The sequence below is a fragment of the Lipophrys pholis genome (assembly GCF_963383615.2).
Source record: "Lipophrys pholis genome assembly, chromosome: 21".
Taxonomy (NCBI): Eukaryota; Metazoa; Chordata; class Actinopteri; order Blenniiformes; family Blenniidae; genus Lipophrys; species Lipophrys pholis.
This window is the reverse complement of record NC_137649.1, coordinates 22,954,408-22,982,210: the sequence shown is the minus strand read 5'-3', so window position 1 is coordinate 22,982,210 and position 27,803 is coordinate 22,954,408. Positions and strand designations below refer to the sequence as shown.

Here is a 27,803-nt window from a genome sequence, read left to right as displayed (position 1 = left end):
CTTGTTACTATTTCCAAACCAGCAATCAGATTAAAGTTACATCTCCAAGTCACTGTGTAGTGCGTTACACAGTGGCATTACTATTGTAGCATTACTATTGTAGCATTACTATTGTAGCGTTACTATTGTAGCGTTACTATTGTAGCGTTACTATTGTAGCGTCCCGTAGGATGAGTTTCGAGAATAAAAAGGTCGCATAGGGCAGGTAGTGCAAATATATAAATATGTATCAGCAGGAGGCCAAAATGTATCAACATATATATGTATATATATATATATTTGCCATGAAGGATTAAGGCAGTTCTGAAGGCCAAAGGGGTCCAACCTGGTTCTAGCAAGGTGTACCTAATAAAGTCCGGTGAGTGTGTATATATATATATATATATATATATATATATATATATATATATATATATATATATATATATGCACATATGTGTATATATGTGTCAAGGTTGGACATGTTGTGTGTTCAGAGATGCTCTTCTGCAGACCTCGGTTGTAACGAGTGGTTATTTGAGTTACTGTTGCCTTTCTATCAGCTCCAACCAGTCTGGCCATTCTCCTCTGACCTCTGGCATCAACAAGGCATTTGGCCCACAGACCTGCCGCTCACTGGATATTTTTGTCTTTTTCGGACCATTCTCTGTGAACCCTAGGAATGGTTGTGGGTGAAAATCCAAGTAGATCAGCAGTTTCTGAAATACTCAGGCCAACCCGTCTGGCACCAATAACCATGTCACATTCAAAGTCACTTAAATCACCTTTCTTCCCCATTCGGATGCTCGGTTTGAACTGCAGCAGTCTTGACCATGTCTACATGCCTAAATGCATTGAGTTGCTGCCATGAGGTTGGCTGATTCGAAATTTAAAGAGCAGCTGGACAGGTGTACCTATATATATATATATATATATATATATATATATACATATATATAGGTACACATATATATAGTTGAATGAATGACATCGTTGGACTGTTCCACACAACATTAATTAACACTCAGACACAGGCAACTTGTTCATGTTAGGTTTTATTTATATTACAGGCAGTCTCAACCTTTATATAAAAATAAATGCTGTGTGTACATTGTTTTATCCTGTAATGGAGCATGAATGTTTCACCCGTTGGAAAAATATCAACTTACTCTCGAGTTGGAAAAATCCCCTTGAAATATTTTTCCAGATAGGATCAATCTGAAAGCTGATCTGAACCAGCTGTAAAAGAAAGCATATATGAACGGATTGAGCATAGAGTTGAACAATGTAAGCCGGAGGAGTGTTTCATACACTTCAAGAGGCACTGAAGCTTTTCCAAAAATCTCAGCAGCAACACACAGAAAAAAAGGCGTCCAACACATCAGAAAGACTCCCATTACAATTGCCAAAGTTCTAGTGGCCTTTCCTTCCACCTTTCTGACTGTCGGTCCATACTTTGTACTGTGACCGTTTGTGTTCTGGAGGCTGCGTGCTTGTTTCCTCGCCACGAGGAAAATCTTCAGGTAGATACTCACCATTATTACCACTGGGAGGTAAAATCCAAATGTAGATCCCAACGTATTTGCAAGTAATATTCCCAAAAAACAGTTTTCCTGACATTTTTCAAAGTTCATTCCTGAAACAAGAAATCCAACAGCAACCAGAACTGATGTGCACCAGGTCACAACAATCATGATCATGATCACATGAACATTAATCTTAGTTCTGTACGACAGAGGCTGGCACACTGCGTAGTACCTGTCAATGGAAATACAGCACAAGTGTAAAATAGATGTCATGCTCAGTGTGACATCAAGGCTCTCTCGTACTTTGCAAAGCAAGTCAGGATAGTAAAGACATAGGTGGGCAGAGTATTCCATATTGAGAGGAAGCACCACAAAACCAACCAGCAGGTCGGCCACAGCCAGAGAGAGGATTAAAGAGTTAGTGGGAGTGTGCAGCTGCTTGAAATAGACGATGGAGATTATTACCAGAAGGTTTCCACCAACAGTGACAGCAGATACAGAGCTCAGGAAAATGTACAATAAAACACATATTGTGGAAGGGGTACGTTTAAATGTGAAAGAGACAATATTGATCTGATAACAGGGATGGATGTCATCAACATGAGAGCGGTTCACCGGGCCTCCTCCTCCTGCCATCTTCCTGGAAACCTGAACATCATGTCTTTGTTAGATATACATTTACAGTTCAAATCAATATAGAACACCAGAACATATTTTAGTGACTCTTTTACCTTCAAAAAGCTTCAATCACAGAGAATCATCCATTTCACCCGATCTCCCAGGTTGTGCTGCTGAGTATGACTTCGACTTTTATCACAGCCCATCTCACTGTCATACCACACACTTCCTGTAACCATCCAATCAAACGATTGGAGATTACATCAGACATCACAACAACTAATTGTATCAGTTCATTTAATTCTCCATCTCTTCAAGAGGGTTTGTAAACAAAATCAGTGATATCAGATAATTTATTTAGCAACCCTGAGTTTTCTAAATTCAAATAGTAAGATCAGTACGTACTGCTTCATCGTGTTATTGTGTTTTTCATCGTATCTTTCCTATGAAAGAAGTGATGGATGTAGTAATGAAGCTTGTTTGGGCTGAGAGCCAGAGAAGGCTGTTCCATGCTCATGGCTTTCTATGGTTTTAGGCAGAAATCAGTGTTTTTCATGTGTTCATCCCAACAATCTGGGTGAGGGGTTCTATTAAAAAAAAGAAAAAGGTTAGAGATAGACCTTAAATGGTGTATCTGAACCTGTACCTGTACCTGTACCTGTACCTGTACCTGTACCTGTACCTGTACCTGTACCTGACTCACCTCACTCCAAACTTCACAACATGTAATGTTTATGCCCTGTGTAGTTAACACATTGCTTCTGTCTGCACCCCTAAACTGAGCAAGTGTCGACTCTGAACTCTAAAATAGTTTCTCTCCTCCTCTTATCAGTATTTAATTGAGTATTAGATGCTTATTTGTTCTCTGCAGGCCTCCTATAGCGAAGTCCCAAGGCTTTAGAATGTCACAGTGACACATGGACTGGTGGACGAACAAGCATGATCGTCAATACTTCGATCAAAATCAGCATTTTCACAGCAACGAATATTTTATTCCTCAATGAAAAGTATAAATGATGTGCAGTCATACAAACATGTGTCAACATTTTGGAAATTAAAAATTAGATGATTAGAAAATTCCTTTTCTCTGCTTCAGCATTTGAACGCATCAGGATGAGTCAGAGAATTACGAACCAATCAGAGGTCGCCTTTCAAAAGGTATATACCAGATGGTATCAATGGACCAATCACGTTGCTCGTTACTGGGGTAATACAAATGTCACGTCCTGCTCTGCAGTCGCCTCATAGGGGCGCTATTGCTCTGCTGTGCTGTTCCCTCCACCCTATCTCTCAGCTGGGCGTGGCCAGGTGGCAGTAGACGGACATGAGAATACCGGCTGGAGTCATTTTCTGATTCCGTTCAGCTGCGGTTACCGGCTGGAGATCGTTACCTGACGATGTGCTGGACTATTTAACCAGACCTCAGATTCCACTCGACGCAGGAACGTAGTATCACAAAATTTAATCCTCGTTCCGCACCAGCCTGAGTTTCTGCCGGGGATCTCCGCTGGCACACGGATTTCCCGAAACTCCAACTCCTACCTTCCAGTCGGCAACTCCGCTCTGCACGTCTTGGCCTCCTGCCCACTGGACCGCTTCTGCATTCCACTCTGCTCCGTCCCGCTCCACACTCAGCTATGAACCCACTCGGCTCTGGATCACCCGACCCGACGGATCATCCGTCCCGGGACCTCCTCGGCTCTGCAGGTCTTTCCCTTCCATTCCGGCTCACACAGCATCACTCCAGCACGAGTCAGCCACGCTTGTGTTCAAAAAACTGTCTAATTCACTTCACAAAATCCGAAATAATAATAAATAACCCAATATTTTCACCATGACCGATTGACAATGTTATCTTTATTTAGAAAATTATGGGTATCAATAATAACATGAATGCACTGTAAGCTATGTCTTGCAATCGTAATCAGTAACTTTTATTTGCGATTGTGAATAAAATCACATCACAAAAACTGCACTGACAGGGAAATGTATATATATATATGCACTGTTTAATGTAAGGAAAATAATCTTTAACGGGATTTGACAGTCGCCGACATGAATCCAAAACAGAATCAAATCAAATGTAATATCCATCTTTTGATTGACATGGCTCAACAGAATGTGGATCAAATTTCAACATAACGATGATGTGGAACTTCATGAGAAACAATAACAAGGAAACGAACACGATCACTCTTTCTTTCAGCTGTTTCACTTGCAGATACTACTGCAATACTTACTCAGGAGAAAATCCAGCATTGATAGTGTGGCTGCCACAAAAACAGATGAATGACGTGATAAACAATGCACTGGTCGTTACTCCTCGTTGTTTGGGATACACCCACTGTCGCTGAACGGATGCGCGCTCCCAGGCCGTGCAGATTCTGGCAGCCGGGCTATTTTTGGCACGACAACGTCAAACTCGTCGTCCACCCTGTGCGCTAGGCTCCGACCCTCTGCGGGGATTTTCGGGATTGTTTCGTTATGGAATGCGCATGAAAGTGAACTAGGAGTGTAGTATGGAGGCAATCGTGTATCACCCGCGGCCTGAATATTCCAATATTCAGTTCCAGCCCAAGTATTTTAGGCGTCTTAGTGCCAGCTCAGCTTGAAATTTGCCGGGAAAACCTGTCCGTTGTCCTCGTCAGGCAGGTGTCCCCACATTACGGTGTGTTAACAGTTAAATGTGTGTCGGTGCACAGCGATGTGTCCGGTCAGTACAGGTTGTCCACTCTTACCGGGTCCGCTCCTCAGAGGTTTTATCGGCAACCTTTTTTCAATCAATCAAAAACGTTATTTGTCCGGGCGGTGGGGTCAATGTCTGATTTCGCTTGGAAACAGATGTCAAAACCAAATTGACCAGTTGCGAAAAGACCAACCCAATGTCGGGGCGAGGCCTACCTAAATCATGTTTGATGAAACTGTGTGTGAGTTTTTCCGCCCGGAGAAGCTAACGAGGCAAACTAATGAGTCTAAAATTCTTCAATCATTCTTATCTCAAGGACACCGTGACCTAACTGGTGTCTTGATGATTCCCTGGTTCAGGCATTTTTCTGTTGTTCAAACTTAGAGTAGCACTGGAGCGCAATATTAGCCAACTCACCATGAGCTCTCTGTGGAGCAGACTGACTTTGCACGGGGTCTCCCATGCTGCATGCAGGGGCTCGCCCATGTGACCTTCAAGGGCCCACCGATAATTGAAAACTTATAAGTCATAATAGAAAGAAACAAAACAGTAAAAAACCCAATATTTTACAGGGCCACAAACAATAATAATAAACCAAATGTAAAGCAAGAATTGTGTTAGTGATTCTGCACGGCGCCAGCAGCCGCTGCTCCACATTTTTTCAATCTCCTTCTTCTTTCCCTTGTCATTTTGTCCAGATTTTCTTGGCCCCTATTGCACAACCACTTGAAAATGTGCTGACCAGTGCAGCATCCATATTTACCTCTGTAAACGGCGCACTGGGCGTGACGTCACGGATAACGGGGTGTGATAACGTTCACACTGCAGCCTGGTGGAGGTCGCGGTTAAAACGCAGTGTGAACAGTGTGATCCCCAACCTTACCATTGGCTGAAGAATTTCCTGAAAGGATTATTATTCTGCTAAAAAAAAAAAAAAAACTGGAAATACGTTTATGAATTGTAATCAACCATCAACTGAGTGTTTATCTGCATCACTGTTGTTTTGAACCAAACATACATAAAATCAAAACAGCCACGTTCCCCTTGGGGAAAATATTAAATCTGACTGGACGAGAGATGACGGCATTAATTATGATAATGAGGTGGAGCTTGTTATATCAGGCTCAAGTCTGAAGTTTCAGCCCAGTGGCTGAAGTCCCACAACAGCACTGACGAGCTCAGATCACATGGTACGGCATGCAATCTTTTTGTCTCATCCTATACAACATTACTGCAGCTGTGGTATTTGTAATATGTCTGATGTTTGGTATGATGAAGTATCAATGGGAAACTGAATTGCAGGAACCGCAGGAGCATGGCCCACGAGTCGAGTGCCAACTGGACTGTTCATGATGTCCATCCGTGCTACGAATCACAGGGGGAGAACTACGTCTTCACGGCAAACCCTTCCACCGCGTGCGTGCTGCTGTATGTTTTACTCGGCGCGCTGTCCGCCGTCACAATATGCGGGAACCTCTTGGTGATAATCTCCATCATGTACTTCAAGCAGCTCCACACTCCCACCAACTACCTCGTCCTCTCCCTGGCCGTGGCCGACCTGCTGGTGGGAGTGGTCGTCTTTCCTCTCAGCATGATTTTCACCGTGACGTCCTGCTGGTACCACGAGGGTTTGTTCTGCAAAGTGCGCGGAAATTTCGACGTCACCCTGAGCACCGCCTCCATCCTCAACTTGTGCTGCATCTCCGTCGACAGATACTACGCGGTGTGTCGGCCACTGATTTACAAGAGTAAGATGACCGGGCGCGTCATCGGGGCGATGGTCCTGGTGAGCTGGGGAGTCGCCGCCCTGATCGGGATTGGCGTCACAGTCGCGGGTTTCAACCAGGGGAAATGCGAAGACGGTTGTTTAATCGACGCACTGATATCCACCACTCTGGCTTGTATGTTCTCCTTTTACATCCCAGTCATAATCATGCTCAGTATCTACCTCAAAATTTTACTTGTTGCACACAAACAAGTGGCCAGCATCCAAAACGCAGCCTGCAAGAGCACAAAGTGTGGAGCGGCCGCCACCAAGATGGAGGGAAAGGCCACCAAAACGCTGGCTACAGTCATGGGGGTTTTCCTCCTATGCTGGACTCCTTATTTTCTCTGTATCGTCTTTCAGCCGCTGACATTTGACACAACGCCAGTGGCTGTTATTGAAACCCTGAACTGGCTCACCCTGTCCAACTCCATGCTGAATCCTTTCATTTACGCTTTCTTCTACGGCTGGTTCAGGTCGGCTTTCAAAATAATCATTTCGGGGAAAATATTCCGAGGCAATCTTTCCAACTGTAAACTTCTTTGACATGTTTTCGGGTGAGGAAAGTCCACGTGGAAGCAGATTGAATCACCGAATGTAAGACAATAAATATTTACTCTTCCCATTTTTGTATGCACTTTTTTTTTTATTTGATTGAACAGTTTTTGAAACAATCTTTCATCAAGCGTGTTGTGATGTGAAGAGGACAAACTCAAAGCTATTAAAATACAAAATGATGCAATGCAATAAACAAAGAATAACTTCTCACACTTGGTGTGAGAAAATAAAGTGAGAGTCTGAGTCTGGTGGCTGCCTTCCTGCAGGCTGCGACCCTGAACTGGATCATTTAGAGGGAAAGATGATGGATAGACCTTTTTTTTTTTTTTTTTTTAAGAGGTTGTACAACTCTGGATTACTTTATGAGACCATTTGTGTGTGTTAATATCAAAATACTATCATTGCAACTGGTTTGATGCACATATGTACTGACTCTTTGGAATATCTGCTTTTCCAGATACAACGGTCCAACACACACTATTTGAGGTTGTGGGTTCAAATACTGGCCGGGCCTTTCTCTGAGGAGCAGTGTTTGCTAAAGTTACCTTGAAAAAGTAATGACATTGCTGATTACTAGTTACTCCTTTAAAAGTAACTTAGTTACTTCACTGCTTACTTGTTTTAAAAAGTAACTAAGTTAGATTACAAGTAACTTTTCAGTTACTTTCAACAGCAGCCGACAACACCTTCCACCGTCTCAACAGAAAAATGACAACTGGTTTTTCCAAAACTCTGCTGATCCTTGCCTGACCTCCTGCTGGTACACCTTTAACCTTTGACCTCCTGCTGGTACAAATTTAACCTTTGACCTCCTGCTGATACAAATTTAACCTTTGACCTCCTGCTGGTACATATTCATCACGGTGTCCTTGAGACAAGAACGACTGAAGAATTTTCGACTCATTAGTTTGCCTCGTTAGATTCCCTGGGCGGAAGAATTCACACACACAGTTTCATCAAACATGCAACATCTGATTTCGCTTGCAAACAGATGTCAAAACCTAACTGACCATGACCAGTTGCGAAAAGACCAACCCAATGTCCGGGCGAGGTGTGTGTGTGTGTGTGTGTGTGTGTGTGTGTGTGTGTGTGTGTGTGTGTGTGTGTGTGTGTGTGTGTGTGTGTGTGTGTGTGTGTGTGTGTGTGTGTGTGTGTGTGTGTGTGTGTGCTCATAAATATTTGTGGGTATACTTTAACGATATAAAAGATCTAGTAACACTAGATGGTATTACTTTGTCCTCCAGTACCACTGTGAGGAACCTGGGAGTTCTTTTTGACCAGGATTTATCCTTCGACTCCCACATTAAACAAATCTGCAGGACTGCCTATTTTCACCTCCGTAATATTTCCAACATTAGAAACATGCTGACTCAGAGTGATGCTGAAAAACTAATCCATCATTTGTTACCTCCAGAGTAACTATTGTAACTCCCTATTATCAGGGTGAAACAATTACTGCTTCAAAAGTCTTCAACTGATTCAAAATGCTGCAGCCAGAGTCGTGACAAGAACCAGCACCAGAGATCACCTCACTCCAATACTAACCTCGCTTCATTGGCTCCCTGTTCAATCTAAAATAGAATTTACAATCCTCCTCCTAACTTCTAAAGCTCTTAACAACCAGGCTCCATCATATCTTAAAGAACTGCTTGTCACAGATCTCCCCAGAAGAACTCTTGGTTTTCACAGTGCTGGCTTACCAGAGGTTCCTCAATTTTCTAAAAGCAGAATGGAGGCAGAGCTTTCAGCTCTCAGGTTCCTGATGTGGAACCAGATCCCAGTTTCGGGTTAGGGAGGCTGAAACAGGCTCTACTTTTAAGGTTCTACTCTATGTACTAAAGCTACAGTTTGGGCTGTTTCAAAACACTGCTCCCCGCCCTTTCCTCTCCTCTCCCCAACCAACCAACCAACCAACCAATCAATCAATCAATCAATCAATCAATCAACTTCATTTATATAGCACTTTTTTATGCAATTAATGTAAAACAAAGTGCTTAACATGATTTAAAAACAGTGCAAAGATACAATAGCTATTTAAGAAACAAGTGAACACACATGCACACGCACACGCACACATACACACAGATATGCCTAGTGGTATGGAGTCATGGCAGGGCACTGAGGACTTAAGGTGAGGAAAAGGCCACAGTTGGCCGTCCACATTGGGAGTGGCACAGCCTCTAACCACAGGGGGCGCTGCCCCACAGATCCCCCCAGCCCGGGCAGACTGGCGAATCCCACAACATACTTCGTGGACCAACCAGGTGCCCGGGACGGGGGAACCCACGGGAACGCCCCACCAGTGGGGAACCTGGCCACCATCAGTGTAGCGACCCCTGAGAGGAATCACTGGAGATAAAAGATTCAGTTAAAAACCTAATAATAGATAAAGTAGATAAAAGTAGATAGATAAATAGGTAATATATGTATATATATATATGCCTCAACGGTCTCTGCAGTCCTGGCTGTTCCCCAAACGGGGGCCATAAGAGCTCAATGCAGCCTCCCCGTGGATCTTGGTCCTGGTTTTAGGCACAATTAAAAGGCCGGTGAGGGTCGATACGGTAAAAGCAGGCCAGATAAATAGGAGGGTGCAAAACCGTTAAGACACTTAAAAACTAATAAAAGAACCTTAAAATCGATCCTGAAGCGAACGGGGAGCCAATGCAGCGATTTTAAAACAGGCGTGATGTGGGCCCGCCTTCTGGTCCTCGTCAGCACTCGTGCAGCAGAGTTTTGTAGAAGTTAGAGTGTTGACAAGGTTTTTTGGGGGAGACCAGAGAGCAGGGCTTTACAATAGTCTAGCCTAAAGGAGGTAAAAGCATTAGCACCTCTGCGCTTGCCTGAGAGAGAAGTGGGCGGAGTCTGGATATGTTCTTCAGGTGATAAAAACCAGTCTTTGTGCCATTTTTGATATGTGAGATAAAATTAAGCTCACAGTCAAAAGTGACTGCCAGGTTTTTTACGGATGAAGATGGGTTAAAATCTGACAGTTTTGTTAAAAGTTTCTCTCTCTGCCCTTCAGGACGGAGAACTAAAACCTGTGTTTTGTCCTGGTTGAGCTGAAGGAAGTTTTCTGCCATCCAAGACTTAATATCTAAAATGCAGTTAAGAAGGGCATCAATTGGCCTTGTGTCCTCAGGAGACACCGCCACATTCAGCAGTGTGTCGTCAGCATAGCTATGGAAGCTGATGCCAGGTCTCCTGAGGACATCCCCTAGTGGCAGCATGTAAAGATTAAAAAGGATTGGGCTTAAAATCGACCCTTGGGGAACCCCACAGCTGACTTCATGGGTTCCTGGGGTACGTGTAGCCATACTTACAAAGAAACGTCGATCTGTGAACTGAATCACTTAAAAACCATAGACATATACACTAGATGCCTCACCGACTGGCAGGAACATACGTCAGTGCGTCCGCCATCTTGTGAGTGGCATTCGTCAGGACCTCAGCAATGATACTACATCACTGTTCTGCTTTTGGTTGTACAAACAGACAAAATAAGGACAATCGACTGCGTGGGATTTTTGTTGTTGTCGTTGTGTTTAGCTCATATAAAATTAACTTGGGACATAGATGAGGTGGAGCCGTGGAAAATGCTCTCTATTCCCTGGCTTAAGCTCGCCCTCAAACAACAACAACAATATGAACGTCTATTCAGTTCATCTAACGGAGGCTATTTGATTTGCAGTGTGTAGAATATTAAATTTTGCATTATATTATATATATATATATAAAAATAAATATATATATAAAATAATATATATGTGTGTATATGTATATATATATATATATATATAGTTGAATGAATGACATCTTTGGACTCTTCCACACAACATTAATTAACACTCAGACACAGGCAACTTGTTCATGTTAGATTTCATTTATATTACATGCAGTCTCAAGCTTTATATAAAAATAAATGCTCTGTGTACATTCTACATCCTGTAATGGCAAGCCCTGTGTGGGAAGATTTTAAATGTGAAAGAATGATAGATGTGGTAATGAAGCTTGTTTGGGAGCCAGGAGTCAGAGAAGATTGTTCCGTGCTCACGGCTTTCCAGAGCACAAGGATGTTAGATGGCTGAGAAACGGAACATTTTTGTCAAGATCCCTGGAGCTGTTCTACAAATCAGGATTTTCTGAAGCTTTCAAAACAAACAGAACATGCTAAATTTAATGATCACCAATGGCGTTTAGATTAAAATGTGATAATGATCAGTTCGGTGTGCACATTTAAAAGCAAGCTAAAACTGCTGTCCTGCAGGATATGCAGTGCTGTGGCCTGTGCAACTTTCCTCACATGCCGGCAAAACTTCAGCATCAGAGCAAAAAGACTTCTAGCAGGTTGAAGCGGCGCTTTATGAAGAGCATGTTCAGAGCATCTTGACAGAATTCGAAAACCTTTTTACAGATTTTCCATCCATTGAAGCTATTGCCAGGTGTCTGAGTTTTCCATTTGGTGGAAAAGTTGACATTAACTCAACAGTAGAAACACTGTTAAACTTAGATAGATGGCTCTGCTGTTGAGAAACTAACAAATGACATCGAGATCAAATCCAGCACCTGGCATCAGCGGAGGGTTCTGGAAGCTGCCGGTCGTGGGAGTCTCTCCCCGGCCGGTGTCCACTGTCTGGTGGAAGGCGGGTCAGCGGAGGGGTCAGGTTGATGGTGGCGAGTTTGGACGTGCCGATTCTTAACACAGTCTTTTAAGACTGCCACAGCGAATCTTTCCTCCTTGTTGTGTCCTTTTAAAGCACACACTAGTTCTTCACGGATAACAGGCTTCCAGAAAGCTTCATACACGAAAACAAGAGTGGAATTGAAAATAACTTGTATCCACAAGTGCCATGTCATGCAGATATGCACAAGTGCACATGCGCGGTTTATAGAAATACTCCCGTGTCAACAAGAGCACATGTACATATTTACCATATATTACAAAATGCTTTATCTTGTGCTCACATGTTGCCAATAACCGCGCACCACAAAGCCTGCACTGGTGCTCTGTGCATCTATTGGGAACTATACAGTAGGTTGAATAAAGAAAGAATGATGACTGACAAGTCTGTCTCTGTGTGCGACCCAAAGGTGGCAGGCATGCTGCCATAGTGGCTCCTTGTCAGGTGCAGAGGACGGAGAAGAGGCCCTGCAGCCATAACCAGTGGGTGGAGGAAGATGCCGAGTCCAAGAGGACCAAGACGCGCAAGAGGGTGGAGGCCGAGTCCAAGAGGGCGGAGACGAGCCAGAAGGCGAAGCGCCGGCGCAGTCCAGGAGGGTGGAGATGACCCAGTGGGCGGGCACAGTGACCGAGACAGAGAGGACGGAGACGGCCCAGACTGAGATGGCAGCAGCTGCAGAGGCGTGGAGGTAGAGAGCGAGCCGGGTGACCACAGTTTGCCCCGTCCCCTCCCCAAGGGGGCCCATGACCGGCCTCCTGAGGGGTGCTGCCTCCCAATGTCCCACCTCCTCCCGCCTGGGGGGGCCTAAATCTGGTGGTGGAAATTTGTGGCAGTAGGTGGAGGCAGCGCACCTGAATTCCATCAGGTGCCAATTACACCTTATGCGGCTTTTGAACTACCGCTTCAAATAGTTGGTCCAGTAAAAGAGTAAATTGGGATATTTTCTGTGACACTGACCTAAATGTGCAGAAACCTCTCTATCTAACTCAGATTGGTGACATACATGGAGATTGTGTTGTTGTTGTTTGACAATGGAGGCATTTCAGAACCGCAGAGGAAAAAACACCGGGACGCAACTTGCAGAACCAAATCTTATACTTTTTTTGGGGTCCAAACCCGGTTAGTGTTCGACTCAATAAGTGAACAGTTGGTTAAAAGATATTGTGTTGGTAAAGCTATCAAAAACATCACTGCCCAGAGTTAGACAGGGCATGTTATCTTTTCAAAACTAATTGGAAAGTTGCAGGTTTGATTCCCCATCTCTCTCTTGCCCACATGTCGAAGTGTGCTTGAGCAAGACACGAAACCCAAATTGTTCCCAATGGCTGAATTGAGCTCTTTGTATGGAAGCTGCCTCCCTTTAATGTGTGTGTGACTGGGTGAATGTGATTAAAAGTGTAATGTGCTTTGGGGACCCCTCATGCAGTGGAAAAATCACCATAGAAGTGAAATTAATTGACAGTTTTCATGTAATTAAACCTTATTTGAGATTTCACAGTCCACCTCACATAGAATATGCTCTCCTACTAAAGTACACAGTTTAGGAATATTGAATCAACTGCGTTGCGTTCTGTCTGAAAACTAGAATTTAAACCAGAACCAGACCAAACAAACTCTTTGTTCTCTTCTTCTCTTTTTCAAATCTTTTTATTGGAATTAAAGTTTTCTTGTGAGTTTGAATTGACCTACATACGTCACCGTCTCAGAATGCAATTTAAAACAAAAAGGTCCCTGGGGGCCACTGCTGTGATGATTACTATAACAATGTAGGAGTTATGATGCTGACGTTTTCAAGTGGAATCCTGCCGACAGCAACAGCATAACTGCTCCAAACGCCTATACTTCCTTTTGGTTTTTACAAATGAACTGGAACAAAGCATCCACAGAAACAGTATTTGGTTTTTTCAAGTCAGATTTATTTACATCGCCCAGATTCAATCCATGTGCAAACTGCAAAACCAGCCTTAACATATATCATAACAGTTTTGAGTTGGAAATGTCACCTTGAAATATCTTTCCAGAAATGATCAGTCTGAAAGCTGATCTGAACCAGCTGTAAAAGAAAGCGTAGATGAACGGATTGAGCAGTGAGTTGGACAGTGCAACCCAGGCGAGTGTTTCAAAGGCTGCAATTGGAACCGAAACGCGATCTATCAACTGAAGCCCCAAACAAAGGAAAATAGGCAGCCAGCACAGCAGAAACAATCCCATAACGATCGCCAGGGTTCTGGTGGCCTTTCCCTCTGCCTTTTTGGCCTTCGCTCCAGGCTTTGTGCTCTGATTGCTTGTGGTCTGGAGGCTGCGTGCTTGTTTCTGTGCTACCAGCAAAATCTTTAGGTAGATGCACACCATTATGACCACTGGGAGGTAAAACGAGAAAACAGGCCCCAAAATATTTGCAAGCAATATGTTGTAAAAACAGTTTCCTCGGCACTTTTCGATGTCGGCTCTGGCGATGAGGAAGCCAACGGCAACCAGAAACGATGTGCTCCAGGTCGCCGCGATCATGACAGCCACCACATTGACATTGATTTTAGTTCGGTACGTCAGAGGCTGACACACCGCATAGTACCTGTCCACGGAAATACAACACAAGTTTAAAATGGAAGCCGTGGTCAGAGTTAGGTCAAAGCTCTCTCGAACTTTACAAAACACATTGTGAAAATAAAAGCAGGAATTTGCGGGGAATCTGGTGCTTAAAGGAAAGATTAACACTCCAACAAACAGGTCCGACACAGCCAGAGAGAGGATGAGGAAGTTCGTCGGAGTGTGCAGCTGTCTGAAATAAATAACTGAGATTATTACCAGAAGGTTTCCACACACAATCAGAACAGACATAGAACTGAGGAGAATGTACAAGGAAACACATAATGTCGTCGGAGTTTCTGTCAGTGTGTAGGAGATCGTATCGATTTCGTAGCAGGGATGAGTGTTATCAATGAGAGAGCGGTTCGCAGAGTCTCCCATGTTTCTGCAAGCCTCCGAATGTAGCTTCCATTTGCAGCGTGTGAAGAATCAAAGTGTTGGCTGTGAACCACACCAATGTGAAGATCCAGTGTCATCAACGAATAGAAAAAGAATCATGAAGCAACACAAACATTCACATGAGTGTTCATGGCTGCTGTGCATGGTTTTTATGGTCTGTCTCAACCCCGGCCTCATCACCATAACGAACATGTTTCAGAACTGTCCAATCAGACAAAGAATTTCTAATGACTCCTTGTACTGTCAACTCCCTTCAATCCTAATTAATTTCTGATGGTGTATTCACTACTTGACAAATTCTTATTGTCTTTTCTTTAGGGGCTGAGTATATGGGCCATATATGCAGGCCAGCTGGCAGCTTTGCTGGGGCCCAGGACTAGATTTCTATTTGCAGAATGCCACAATAATGGGAGACAGAATTCTTGGAGAATTTTTCATGATTTTCTTTAAAGTTAAAAGTTTACATACACAAAGATTACCATGTCTTTAAACAATGTGGGGGAGTTCAGATGGTGATGTCATGGCTTTGGAAGCTTCTGATAGGTTAACGGAGAACCGTCTGAGCTATTTGGAGGACGTAGTCTAAGGCCACACCTGAAACACAATGCTTCCGTCTTTGACATTAAGGGAAAATCTAAATTAATCAGCCACGATATCAGGAAGAGAATTGTGGAGCTCCACGTGTGTGCTTCATCCTTGGGTACAAGGTCCAGATGCTTGAAGGTGCCGCGTTCATCTGTTCAAACAATTATACAGAAGTTTAACACACCATGGGAATGTCCAGCCATCATACTGCTCAAAGAAGGAGACGGGTTCTGTGTCCCAGAGGTGAACTGGAAAGGCTATGCAGCGAGTACTAATCCAGAGTACTCCAAATGAAACACTCAATAGCAGATGACCGTATGTAAATTCACAGAGGGACAAAAACCTTACATTTTTGAGGACATGTCCTGTGGTCTGATGAAACTAAAGTGGAGCTGTTTGGACATAATGACCATCGTCACATTTGGAGGGAAAAAGGGGGAAAGCTTGTAGGCCTGAGAACACCATCCCAACTGTGAAGCATGGGGGTGGCAGTATCATGTTGTGGGGCTGTTTTACCGAAGGAGGACCTGGTGCAATTCATAAAATAAGACAGCATCATGAGGAAAGACCATTATGTGGAAATTCTCAAGTCATCAGCCAGGAAGCTAAAGCTTGGGTCTTCCAAATGGACACGGGCCCTAAGCATACCAAACTGGTTAAAAAGTGGCTTGAGGACCACAAAGTAAATGTTTTAGAGTGGCCATCACAAAGCCCTGATCCCAATAACATAAAGAATTTGTGGGCTGATCGGAAAAGCTGTTTGTGAGTGAGGAGGCCTACAAAACCTGACTGAGTTACACCGGTTCTGTCAGGAGGAACAGGCAAGAATTCCTGCACAAATATTGTGAGAAGCTTGTGGAAGGATGCACAAAACGTTTGACCCAAGTTATACAGTTTAAAGGCAATGCTACTAAATAATAAGGAAATGTATGTAAACGTTTGACTTCGACGAAAATGAAAAAAAACAAAAAAACAAACAAACTCCAAGATATTCTCTCTCTCAGTATTGTGGAATTTAACAAATAGAAATAATTTGGGGAATCCTAACTGACTTAAAACAGGAGATGTTTAGTCTAATTGACCTTCAGGCAGTTAGATAAAAATCCCTAAATTCCTGTCAGAGCCACAAGTGGGCAAACAAAAGTGGTGCCATCGTAGAAACTGTATGTCAACACCTCAAAGTGGACAGCTCCAATTTCTTGCTTTGTGACTTAATATTGTATTTTTTTACTTGAATTTGAAAGAGTATATGTGCAGTAAATCTCCACAACATTTTAAAAAGCTGTTTCCACTGTCATAATGTTGATCATTTTCTTAAAGAAGTGGATGTGACTTCCTGGAGGTGCACATACATTCAGCAGTGGCTTTGGGTTTATTTCTGTTTCCCTTTATCAAAATAAATTGGCCCTCTTGGGACGAAAGTCACAGTTGAATGACATCGTTGGACTGTTCCACACAACATTAATTAACACTCAGACACAGGCAACATGTTCATGTTAGGTTTCATTTATATTACAGGCAGTCGCAACCTTTATATAAAAATAAATGCTCTGTGTACATTCTACATCCTGTAATGGAGCATGAATGTTTCAGCACAGGAAAAATATCAACTTAATCTCGAGTTAGAAAAATCCCCTTGAAATATTTTTCCAGATAGGATCAATCTGAAAGCTGATCTGAACCAGCTGTAAAAGAAAACATATATGAACGGATTGAGCATAGAGTTGAACAATGCAAGCCACGTTAGAGTTTCATACACTTCAAGAGGCACTGACGCTTTTCCCAAATACTCAGCAGCAACACGCAGAAAAAAAGGCGTCCAACACATCAGAAAGACTCCCAATACAATTGCCAAAGTTCTAGTGGCCTTTCCTTCCACCTTTCTGACTGTCGGACCATACTTTGTACTGTGACCGTTTGTGTTCTGGAGGCTGCGTGCTTGTTTCCTTGCCACGAGGAAAATCTTCAGGTAGATACTCACCATTATTACCACTGGGAGGTAAAACGCAAATGTAGATCCCAACGTATTTGCAAGTATAATTCCCAAAAAACAATTTTCCTGACATTTTTCAAAGTTCAATCCTGCGACAAGAAATCCAACAGCAACCAGAACTGATGTGCACCAGGTCACAACAATCATGATCACGATCACATGAACATTAATCTTAGTTCTGTACGACAGAGGCTGGCACACTGCGTAGTACCTGTCAATGGAAATACAGCACAAGTTTAAAATAGACGCCGTGCTCAGTGTTACATCAAAGCTCTCTCGTACTTTGCAAAGCAAGTCAGGATAGTAAAGACATAGGTGGGCAGAGTATTCCATATTGAGAGGAAGCACCACAAAACCAACCAGCAGGTCGGCCACAGCCAGAGAGAGGATTAAAGAGTTAGTGGGATTGTGCAGCTGCTTGAAATAGACGATGGAGATTATTACCAGAAGGTTTCCACCAACAGTGACAGCAGATACAGAGCTCAGGAAAATGTACAATAAAACACATATTATGGAAGGGGTACTTTTAAATGTGAAAGAGACAATATCGATCTGATAACAGGGATGGATGTCATCAACATGAGAGCGGTTCACCGGGCCTCCTCCTCCTGCCATCTTCCTGGAAACCTGAACATCATGTCTTTGTTAGATATACATTTACAGTTCAAATCAATATAGAACACCAGAACATATTTTAGTGACTCTTTTACCTTCAAAAAGCTTCAATCACAGAGAATCATCCATTTCACCAGATGTCCCAGGTTGTGCTGCTGAGTATGACTTCGACTTTTATCACAGCCCATCTCACTGTCATACCACACACTTCCTGTAACCATCCAATCAAGCGATTGGAGATTACATCAGACATCACAACAACTAATTGTATCAGTTCATTTAATTCTCCATCTCTTCAAGAGGGTTTGTAAACAAAATCAGTGATATCAGATAATTTATTTAGCAACCCTGAGTTTTCTAAATTCAAATAGTAAGATCAGTACGTACTGCTTCATCGTGTTATTGTGTTTTTCATCGTATCTTTCCTATGAAAGAAGTGATGGATGTAGTAATGAAGCTTGTTTGGGCTGAGAGCCAGAGAAGGCTGTTCCATGCTCATGGCTTTCTATGGTTTTAGGCAGAAATCAGTGTTTTTTTTGTGTCCATCCCAAAAATCTGGGTGAGGGGGTCTATTAAAAAAAAAAAAAAGGTTAGAGATAGACCTTAAATGGTGTACCTGTACCTGTACCTGTACCTGTACCTGTACCTGTACCTGTACCTGACTCACCTCACTCCAAACTTCACAACATGTAATGTTTATGCCCTGTGTAGTTAACACATTGCTTCTATCTGCACCCCTAAACTGAGCAAGTGTCGACTCTGAACTCTAAAATAGTTTCTCTCCTCCTCTTATCAGTATTTAATTGAGTATTAGATGCTTATTTGTTCTCTGCAGGCCTCCTATAGCGAAGTCCCAAGACTTTAGAATGTCACAGTCACACATGGACTGGTGGAGGAACAAGCATGATCGTCAATACTTCGATCAAAATCAGCATTTTCACAGCAACGAATATTTTATTCCTCAATGAAAAGTATAAATGATGTGCAGTCATAAAAACGTGTCAACATTTTGGAAATGAAAAATTATTAAGACCATAGGTCCATAGAGTGAGTCCAATCAGAGGTCGCCTTTCAAAAGGTATATACCACATGGTATCAATTGACCAATCATGTTGCTCATTACTGGGCATAGTACAAACCAGAAATGTCACGTCCTGCTCTGCAGTAGCCTGATAGGGGCGCTATTGCTCCGCACTGCTGTTCCCTCTTCCCTAACTCTCAGGTGGACGTGGCCAGGCAGCTGTGGACGGACATGAGAATAATCTTTGGACTTAACAACGTGACACTAATTAACACTCTGAAACACGCAACTTGTTCATGTTAAGTTTTATTTATATCACAGGCAATCTCAACCTGAAGAAATTGTACATGTAGACATTCTACATCCTGTAATGGAGCATGAATGTTTCAGCACAGGAAAAATATCAACTTAATCTCGAGTTAGAAAAATCCCCTTGAAATATTTTTCCAGATAGGATCAATCTGAAAGCTGATCTGAACCAGCTATAAAAGAAAGCATATATGAACGGATTGAGCATAGAGTTGAACAATGCAAGCCAGACTAGTGTTTCATACACTTCAACAGGCACTGAAGCTTTTCCCAAAATCTCAGCAGCAAAACACAGAAAAAAAGGCGTCCAACACATCAGAAAGACTCCCAATACAATTGCCAAAGTTCTAGTGGCCTTTCCTTCCACCTTTCTGACTGTCGGACCATACTTTGTACTGTGACCGTTTGTGTTCTGGAGGCTGCGTGCTTGTTTCCTCGCCACGAGGAAAATCTTCAGGTAGATACTCACCATTATTACCACTGGGAGGTAAAATGAAAACATCGGTCCCAAAATATTTGCAAGTATAATTCCCAAAAAACAGTTTTCCTGACATTTTTCAAAGTTCAATCCTGCGACAAGAAATCCAACAGCAACCAGAACTGATGTGCACCAGGTCACAACAATCATGATCACAACCACATGAACATTAATCTTAGTTCTGTACGACAGAGGCTGGCACACTGCGTAGTACCTGTCAATGGAAATACAGCACAAGTTTAAAATAGACGCCGTGCTCAGTGTTACATCAAAGCTCTCTCGTACTTTGCAAAGCAAGTCAGCAGAGTAAAAACATAGGTGGGCAGAGTATTCCATATTGAGAGGAAACACCACAAAACCAACCAGCAGGTCGGCCACAGCCAGAGAGAGGATTAAAGAGTTAGTGGGAGTGTGCAGCTGCTTGAAATAGACGATGGAGATTATTACCAGAAGGTTTCCACCAACAGTGACAGCAGATACAGAGCTCAGGAAAATGTACAATAAAACACATATTGTGGAAGGGGTACGTTTAAATGTGAAAGAGACAATATCGATCTGATAACAGGGATGGATGTCATCAACATGAGAGCGGTTCACCGGGCCTCCTCCTCCTGCCATCTTCCTGGAAACCTGAACATCATGTGTTTGTTAGATATACATTTACAGTTCAAATCAATATAGAACACCAGAACATATTTTAGTGACTATTTTACCTTCAAAAATCTTCAATCACAGAGAATCATCCATTTCACCCGATCTCCCAGGTTGTGCTGCTGAGTATGACTTCGACTTTTATCACAGCCCATCTCACTGTCATACCACACACTTCCTGTAACCATCCAATCAAACGATTGGAGATTACATCAGACATCACAACAACTAATTGTATCAGTTCATTTAATTCTCCATCTCTTCAGGAGGGTTTTTAAACAAAATCAGTAATATCAGATTTTTTATTTAGGGGGTCTATTCAGAAAAATAGGTTAGAGATAGACCTTTAATGGTGCATTCTGGACTCCTAAATACTATGTTGTGATGTAGATTTTGCTTCTTCATAGTAATATATTTCCTTTTCTCCTTGTTTTGCTGATGTGTCCTATATCCTATCTGGCTTTGTTAATAACTTGTCTTTTTTTCTTCAAAGGTAAAACCTGTACCTGTACATGTACCTGTACCTGTACCTGACTCACCTCACTCCAAACTTCACAACATATAAAAATCAAAATCAGCATTTTCACAGCAATGAATATTTTATTCCTCAATGAAAAGTATAAATGATGTTCAGTCATACAAACATGTGTCAACATTTTGGAAATGAAAAGTTAGATGATTAGAAAATTCCTTTTCTCTGCTTCAGCATTTGAACGCATCAGGATGAGTCAGAGAATTACGAACCAATCAGAGGTCGCTTTTCAAAAGGTATATACCAGATGGTATCAATGGACCAATCGCGTTGCTCGTTACTGGGCGTAATACAAATGTCACGTCCTGCTCTGCAGTCGCCTCATAGGGGCGCTCTTGCTCCGCAGTGCTGTTCCCTCCTCCCTATCTCTCAGCTGGGTGTGGCCAGGTGGCAGTAGACCGACATGAGAATACCGGCTGGAGTCATTTTCTGATTCCGTTCAGCTGCGGTTACCGGCTGGAGATCGTTACCTGACGATGTGCTGGACTATTTAACCAGACCTCAGATTCCACTCGACGCGGGACCGTAGTATCACAACGTTTAATCCTCGTTCCGCACCAGCCTGAGTTTCTGCCGGGGATCTCCGCTGGCACACGGATTTCCCGAAACTCCAACTCCTACCTTCCAGTCGGCAACTCCGCTCTGCACGTCTTGGCCTCCTGCCCACTGGACCGCTTCTGCATTCCACTCTGCTCCGTCCCGCTCCACACTCAGCTCTGAACCCACTCGGCTGTGGATCACCCTTCCCGACGGATCATCCGTCCCGGGACCTCCTCGGCTCTGCAAGTCCTTCCCTTCCATTCCGGCTCAAGATCCGCTCGGCTTCACAGAAGCCTATGCTCCGTGTCTCTGCCCGGCACAGACACGCACACCTCCCCGGAGTCGGCAGCTTGACTACACTTTGGTACAGTCCGTGAGTTCCCTCTCACCCAACCTGACCCCAGTCGGAGGATCTGATGGAGGGAAAGCTCAAAGACTTGTTAAATGTTTAGTTACAAGTAAAAATCTTTTGTTTATCTTTAGGCAAAGCAAATGTATTTATAGAGCACTATTCCTACACAAGGCAATTCACAGTGCTTTACAAAGTAATTAAAGAAATACAGAATAAAGAAATACATTAAAGCTTTAGAAGAAATAGAAGACATGCATTAAAACAAATAATGACGGAAACTATAATAAAAAGATAAGAGATTCATTAAGATTAGTTTACTAAGTAAAGTCTATTTTTTATTCAAAAGCCTGTGCATAAAAGAATGTTTTAAGTCCTGATTTAAAAGAAGTGAACGTGTCAGCAGTCTTCAGGTGTTCAGGAAGTTTGTTCCACAGGTGAGGAGGTAGGAACCAAAAGCTGCTTCACCTTGTTTCTTCTGACTGTAGGAACAGTGAGTCAACCTCTTCCTGAGGACCTCAGAGGTCTGGAGCTTTGATCTTCTACAAGTCAGTCTGAGATGATTTAGGCGGAGACCAGTCAAAGCTTTCTAGAGCAGAAGGACCATTCTGAAGTCAATCCTTTGATACACAGGCAGCCAGTGCAGGGATTGGAGCGCGAGTGTAATGTGCACCACCCTCCTTGTATTGGTGAGGACTCTGGCTGCAGCATTCTAGATGAGCTGTAGTTGTCTGACAGATTTTTTCCCAGAGGCCTGGAAACACTCTGTTACAATAATCTAACCTACTGAAAATAAATGCATGAACAAGTATCTCAGAATCTTGTTGCTCACAAATCCTTTGATTCTTCAATATTGTTCAGATGGTAGGAAGCTGATTTGGTTCTTGTCTTAATATGGTTGTTGGATTTCAGGGTGGAGTCCAGAACTCCACACAGATTTCTGCCTGATTTGATGTCCTGAGCGACCTGGAGTCAAGATGAGCACTGACCTTTAACTTTTCTTCTTTGGGGCCAAAAACAATGAGCTCAGTTTTCTCTGGGTTGAGTTGTAAAAAGTGCTGAATCATCACTCCTTCATTTCATTTCTACATTTCCTCAGCCGGTATAAGGGGGCGTGGTCATTAACTGACACTGATATATAGAGCTGTGTGTCGTCTGCGTAATTATGATAAGAGATGTTGTAATGTTCCATGCTCTGAGCCAGTGGGAGCACGTAGATGTTAAATCAAAGGGCCCAAGGATGGAGCCTTGAGGAACCCCACAAGTGATTTTCATTTGCTCAGATTCATAATCAGCTATTGACACAGAATACTCGCGATCTTGCAAGTAGGATTTAAACCAACTTAGTGCAGTGCCCAAAATTCCCAACCATTTTTCCAGTTGATCCAGCAGTATGTTGTGGTCTACTGTGTCCTGGTTGCTTACAGCACTTGAGCCTCCGTCTCCACACCATAACAGGAAGTCAGTTGCAAGTTGTGCCCGTGACCCGATAATTTGCTATATTTTGGCGATAAAAGATGAATTTAGGCAAAATTATTAGCAGTGATCATTATACACATATTTTAAACTGCTTTGAGCAACCTATCCGCTAGTTGTTCGGCCGTCTTTTCCAAAAATTAACCGTCCAAATGACGGCTGGGTGACTCACAACCTAACACCATGCAACTTTCCGTAGCACAAGGATGTTGGATTGCTAGGCAGTGGAGCATTTTTGTCAAGATTCCTGGAGCTGTTGCTAGAAATCCAGGGGTTTTTCTGAAGCCTTTGAAACAAATAGAACATGCTAAATTTCATGATCACCAATGGCTTCTGGATTTATCCTTCATTACGGATCTCACTGGCCTGCTCTGTGAGCTTAACTCAGACCTGCACACCATCGACATTCATTGCTCACCGGACCTGGAGTATGTTGGTGTTAAAAGCAGGCCCTTTTACCTTCCGACGGAGTTTACTGTGGTCATGATCGTTGCTGTTCACATTCCACCTGATGTTAATGCTAACTCTGCTACTGGACTCCTGTATGACAGCATTAGCAGGAAGCAGCGCATACATTACATTCTGAGGCTGTGAGCGTCATCGCAGGGGATTTTAATCGTGCAGAGCGAAAGACAGTGCATCCTAAATTCCACCAGCATGGAAAGTGTGCCACAAGGGGACTGGGTCTACTCAATCATCAAGATGGGCCAAGGGCTAGACCACTACCACACCTGGGTCAGACCGATCACCTGTCCCTGTTTTTAATCCCTGCATCTGCCCCTCTCAGGAAAACTGTTCTCACCACCACAAAAACTGTGAGAACTTGGCTTCATGGTGCCACTCAGCAGGACCAACTGGGACATTATAGAACAGCCAGACCTGGAGGTGTTCTCTGACAGTGTACTGTGCTATATTAAATACTGGATGGACACTGTGATGGTGGACAGACGCTTTCGGATCCATCCAAACCAGAAGCCCTGGATGAACCGCTAAGTCCAGCAGCTGCTAAAAAACATGAACATCGCTTTCAGGTCTGGAGGCAGAGCTCTCCACAACCTGAGGACAGGCATCAGAGAAGACAAGTTGGACGACGGGCGGAGGATTGAGGACCACCTGGACAGTAACAACAGCAGACAGGTGTGACAGGGAGTCCAGCAACTCACCAACTACAGGACGAACCTCGGGGCTGCTGAGGGTGATGCATCGCTGGCAGAGGAGCTGAACCTCTTCTTCGAACGCTTTGAGGTGGAGCCACCAGGTTCTTCAACCAGTCCCTGTTGCAATCCACTGTCCCTCCCTGCCTGAAATCCTCCATCATAGTCCCAGTGTCCATGAAATCCCACAATCACCCGTCTTAATGACGACCGGCCAGTTGCACTCACTGCCGTGGTGATGAAGTGCTTTGAAAAACTGGTACGGGGTCATATCACATCTTTCCCCCCCTCCGACCTTTGACCCACAGCAGTTTACGACCAGGGCAAGCAGGTCCACGGAAGATGCGGTAGCTACAGCCCTCCATGCTGCACTGTCCCACCTAGACCAGCAGGGGAGCTACGTGCGGCTGCTTTTTGTGGTCTACAGCTCCGCCTTCAACACCATCTTCCCTCATGGAAAAACTGGAGCGACTGACTGGTTGGTGTGGCGAAAACCATCTCCTGCTAAACACCTCCAAAACCAAGTAGGTCATTGTTGGATTATTTTAACTTAAATTCTTCTATGTAGTCTGCCATTTTTAGTTCACTGTTACAGAGACAAAAGCTTTGCATTCGACCATTTGTTTCCCTCTATGTTGGTTTCACTGATCCTCAAGAACAATAGGTGTTGTCATGCAAGCAAGTACCCACTGCATCCTGGCAACCAGAAGCCCGCCTCAAGGACAGGAGTCCATTATGATTGGCCGGCGTGATCCAGGGTCATAGGGAGGGCCCGGATAGGGAAGTCCGGCTCTCTGATCCAAGAGTCTGTGTTTGTGTAGAATCTCTCTCTTTCCTTCACCTTAAGTGTTTGGTAGAGCACGGCCGTCCTGTACAGCTGACAATGTGATGAGAATGTCTTTGTTTAATAAATAAGTGTTAATTCGGATCAATCCCAGGTCTGTTGTTTCCATAGTCAGCCACAGTTGTGGAACATGCAGAATCTAGAGAATATATAGATAAATTTATATCTAATAGTCATCATTGACTTTAGGATAAAAAAGGGAGAACATTAGGCCTCTGAACATCGAGGAGGGCCTGGCCTGGACCTAAACACCACTGGGCTGCTCAAGAAGGCCCAGTAGAGACGGTACTTCCTGAAGGGTGTTGAGGAAGCGCAACAACCCACAGAGAATGCTGGTGTCCTTCTACCAATATACCAAACAGAACATCTGAACATACTATATTCATGTGTGGGCCATTAAAAGAACAAACAGACTTAAATACAATTTTTACTCCACTGCAGTCACTTTACTGAACAAAAACAACTAAATGTGCAATATATTGTATAAGGGACCAGTGCAATGGAACATACTTGTACCTGTGTATGAGCGATGATTATCTGTTTATTAAATTCCTCTCTTTTTATATTTTAACAGTTTTTATTTGTACTTTTATTAATTTTATGATGCACAGATGGGTTGGTACATTTAATCTTGTTGTACTGGTGATATATATATATATATATATATATATACACACGCAGTTTAAGGACATCTTTGGACTTAACAACATGACACTAATTAACACTCTGAAAGAGGCAACTTGTTCATGTTAAGTTTTATTTATATCACAGGCAATCTCAACCTGAACAAATTGCACATGTAGACATTCTACATCCTGTAATGGAGCATGAATGTTTCAGCACAGGAAAAATATCAACTTAATCTCGAGTTGGAAAAATCCCCTTGAAATATTTTTCCAGATAGGATCAATCTGAAAGCTGATTGGAACCAGCTGTAAAACAAAGCATAAATGAACGGATTGAGCATAGAGTTGAAAAATGCAAGCCAGACTAGAGTTTCATACACTTCAAGAGGCATTGAAGCTTTTCCCAAAACGTCAGCAGCATAACACAGAAAATAAGGCATCCAACACATCAGAAAGACTCCCATTACAATTGCCAAAGTTCTAGTGGCCTTTCCTTCCACCTTTCTGACTGTCGGTCCATACTTTGTACTGTGACCATTTGTGTTCTGGAGGCTGCGTGCTTGTTTCCTCGCCACGAGAAAAATCTTCAGGTAGATACTCACCATTATTACCGCTGGGAGGTAAAATGAAAATATCGGTCCCAACATACTTGCAAGTAAGATTCCCAAAAAACAGTTTTCCTGACATTTTTCAATGTTCATTCCTGCGACAAGAAATCCACCAGCAACCAGAACTGATGTGCACCAGGTCACGACAATCATGATCATGATCACATGAACATTAATCTTAGTTCTGTACAACAGAGGCTGGCACACTGCGTAGTACCTGTCAATGGAAATACAGCACAAGTTTAAAATAGACGCCGTGCCCAGTGTTACATCAAGGCTCTCTCGTACTTTGCAAAGCAAGTCAGGATAGTAAAAACATAGGAGGGGAGAGTATTTCATATTGAGAGGAAGCACCAAAAAACCAACCAGCAGGTCGGCCACAGCCAGAGAGAGGATTAAAGAGTTAGTGGGAGTGTGCAGCTGCTTGAAATAGACGATGGAGATTATTACCAGAAGGTTTCCACCAACAGTGACAGCAGATACAGAGCTCAGGAAAATGTACAATAAAACACATATTGTGGAAGGGGTACTTTTAAATGTGAAAGAGACAATATTGATTTGATAACAGGGATGGATGTCATCAACATGAGAGCGGTTCACCGGGCCTCCTCCTCCTGCCATCTTCCTGGAAACCTGAACATCATGTGTTTGTTAGATATACATTTACAGTTCAAATCAATATAGAACACCAGAACATATTTTAGTGACTCTTTTACCTTCAAAAAGCTTCAATCACAGAGAATCATCCATTTCACCAGATGTCCCAGGTTGTGCTGCTGAGTATGACTTCAACTTTTATCACAGCCCATCTCACTGTCATACCACACACTTCCTGTAACCATCCAATCAAACGATTGGAGATTACATCAGACATCACAACAACTAATTGCATCAGTTCATTTAATTCTCCATCTCTTCAGGAGGGTTTTTAAGCCAAACCAAACCCTCCGTTTTTTTAAATTCCCACAGTAGGGTCAGTACATTTTGCTTCATCGTCTTACTGTGTTTTTCATTTTACATCTCACCAGCAAGTCCTGTGAGGGAAGATTTTAAATGTGAAAGAATGATGGATGTGGTAATGAAGCTTGTATGGACGAGGGCGCCAGGCAGCACTGTCCGGCCCGTTGGCCTCAAGTCCTAGGGTGTTGCTGCAGGCCCCTCCCTCCATCAAGATCCAGCCACATTCAGTTGTCAAACCACACACACGCACACACACACGACAA

General features: G+C 43.1%; 5 protein-coding genes across 5 annotated transcripts in view; 1 reads left to right on the top strand and 4 right to left on the bottom strand.

Annotated features, from left to right (window-relative positions):
- Positions 1-1,139: 1,139 nt before the first annotated feature.
- On the bottom strand, positions 1,140-3,845 carry LOC308126053 (trace amine-associated receptor 1-like; the record flags this gene model as incomplete). Its single annotated transcript, XM_080490154.1, has 2 exons — positions 1,140-2,078; positions 3,771-3,845. The coding sequence occupies 2 exons, from the start codon at positions 3,843-3,845 to the stop codon at positions 1,140-1,142; spliced, it is 1,014 nt and encodes a 337-aa protein (XP_080346280.1).
- A 2,279-nt stretch (positions 3,846-6,124) lies between these two features.
- The window catches only part of LOC308126052 (trace amine-associated receptor 4-like), a gene marked incomplete at both ends in the record, with an annotated part of 28,186 nt that continues 6,507 nt past the window's right edge, over positions 6,125-27,803 (top strand). The window contains one exon of the mRNA XM_080490153.1: positions 6,125-6,469. Coding sequence (XP_080346279.1) covers positions 6,125-6,469 — 345 coding nt within the window. The remainder of the gene's footprint in view (positions 6,470-27,803) is intronic.
- LOC308126550 (trace amine-associated receptor 1-like) lies at positions 13,789-17,992 on the bottom strand (the record flags this gene model as incomplete). The annotated part of the gene is made up of 2 exons (XM_080491051.1): positions 13,789-14,656; positions 17,859-17,992. The coding sequence occupies 2 exons, from the start codon at positions 17,990-17,992 to the stop codon at positions 13,789-13,791; spliced, it is 1,002 nt and encodes a 333-aa protein (XP_080347177.1).
- Positions 19,417-20,418, bottom strand: LOC308126549 (trace amine-associated receptor 1-like; the record flags this gene model as incomplete). The annotated part of the gene is made up of 1 exon (XM_080491050.1): positions 19,417-20,418. One exon carries the CDS (start codon positions 20,416-20,418, stop codon positions 19,417-19,419), a length of 1,002 nt encoding a protein of 333 aa, XP_080347176.1.
- On the bottom strand, positions 26,200-27,201 carry LOC308126548 (trace amine-associated receptor 1-like; the record flags this gene model as incomplete). The annotated part of the gene is made up of 1 exon (XM_080491049.1): positions 26,200-27,201. The coding sequence occupies one exon, from the start codon at positions 27,199-27,201 to the stop codon at positions 26,200-26,202; it is 1,002 nt and encodes a 333-aa protein (XP_080347175.1).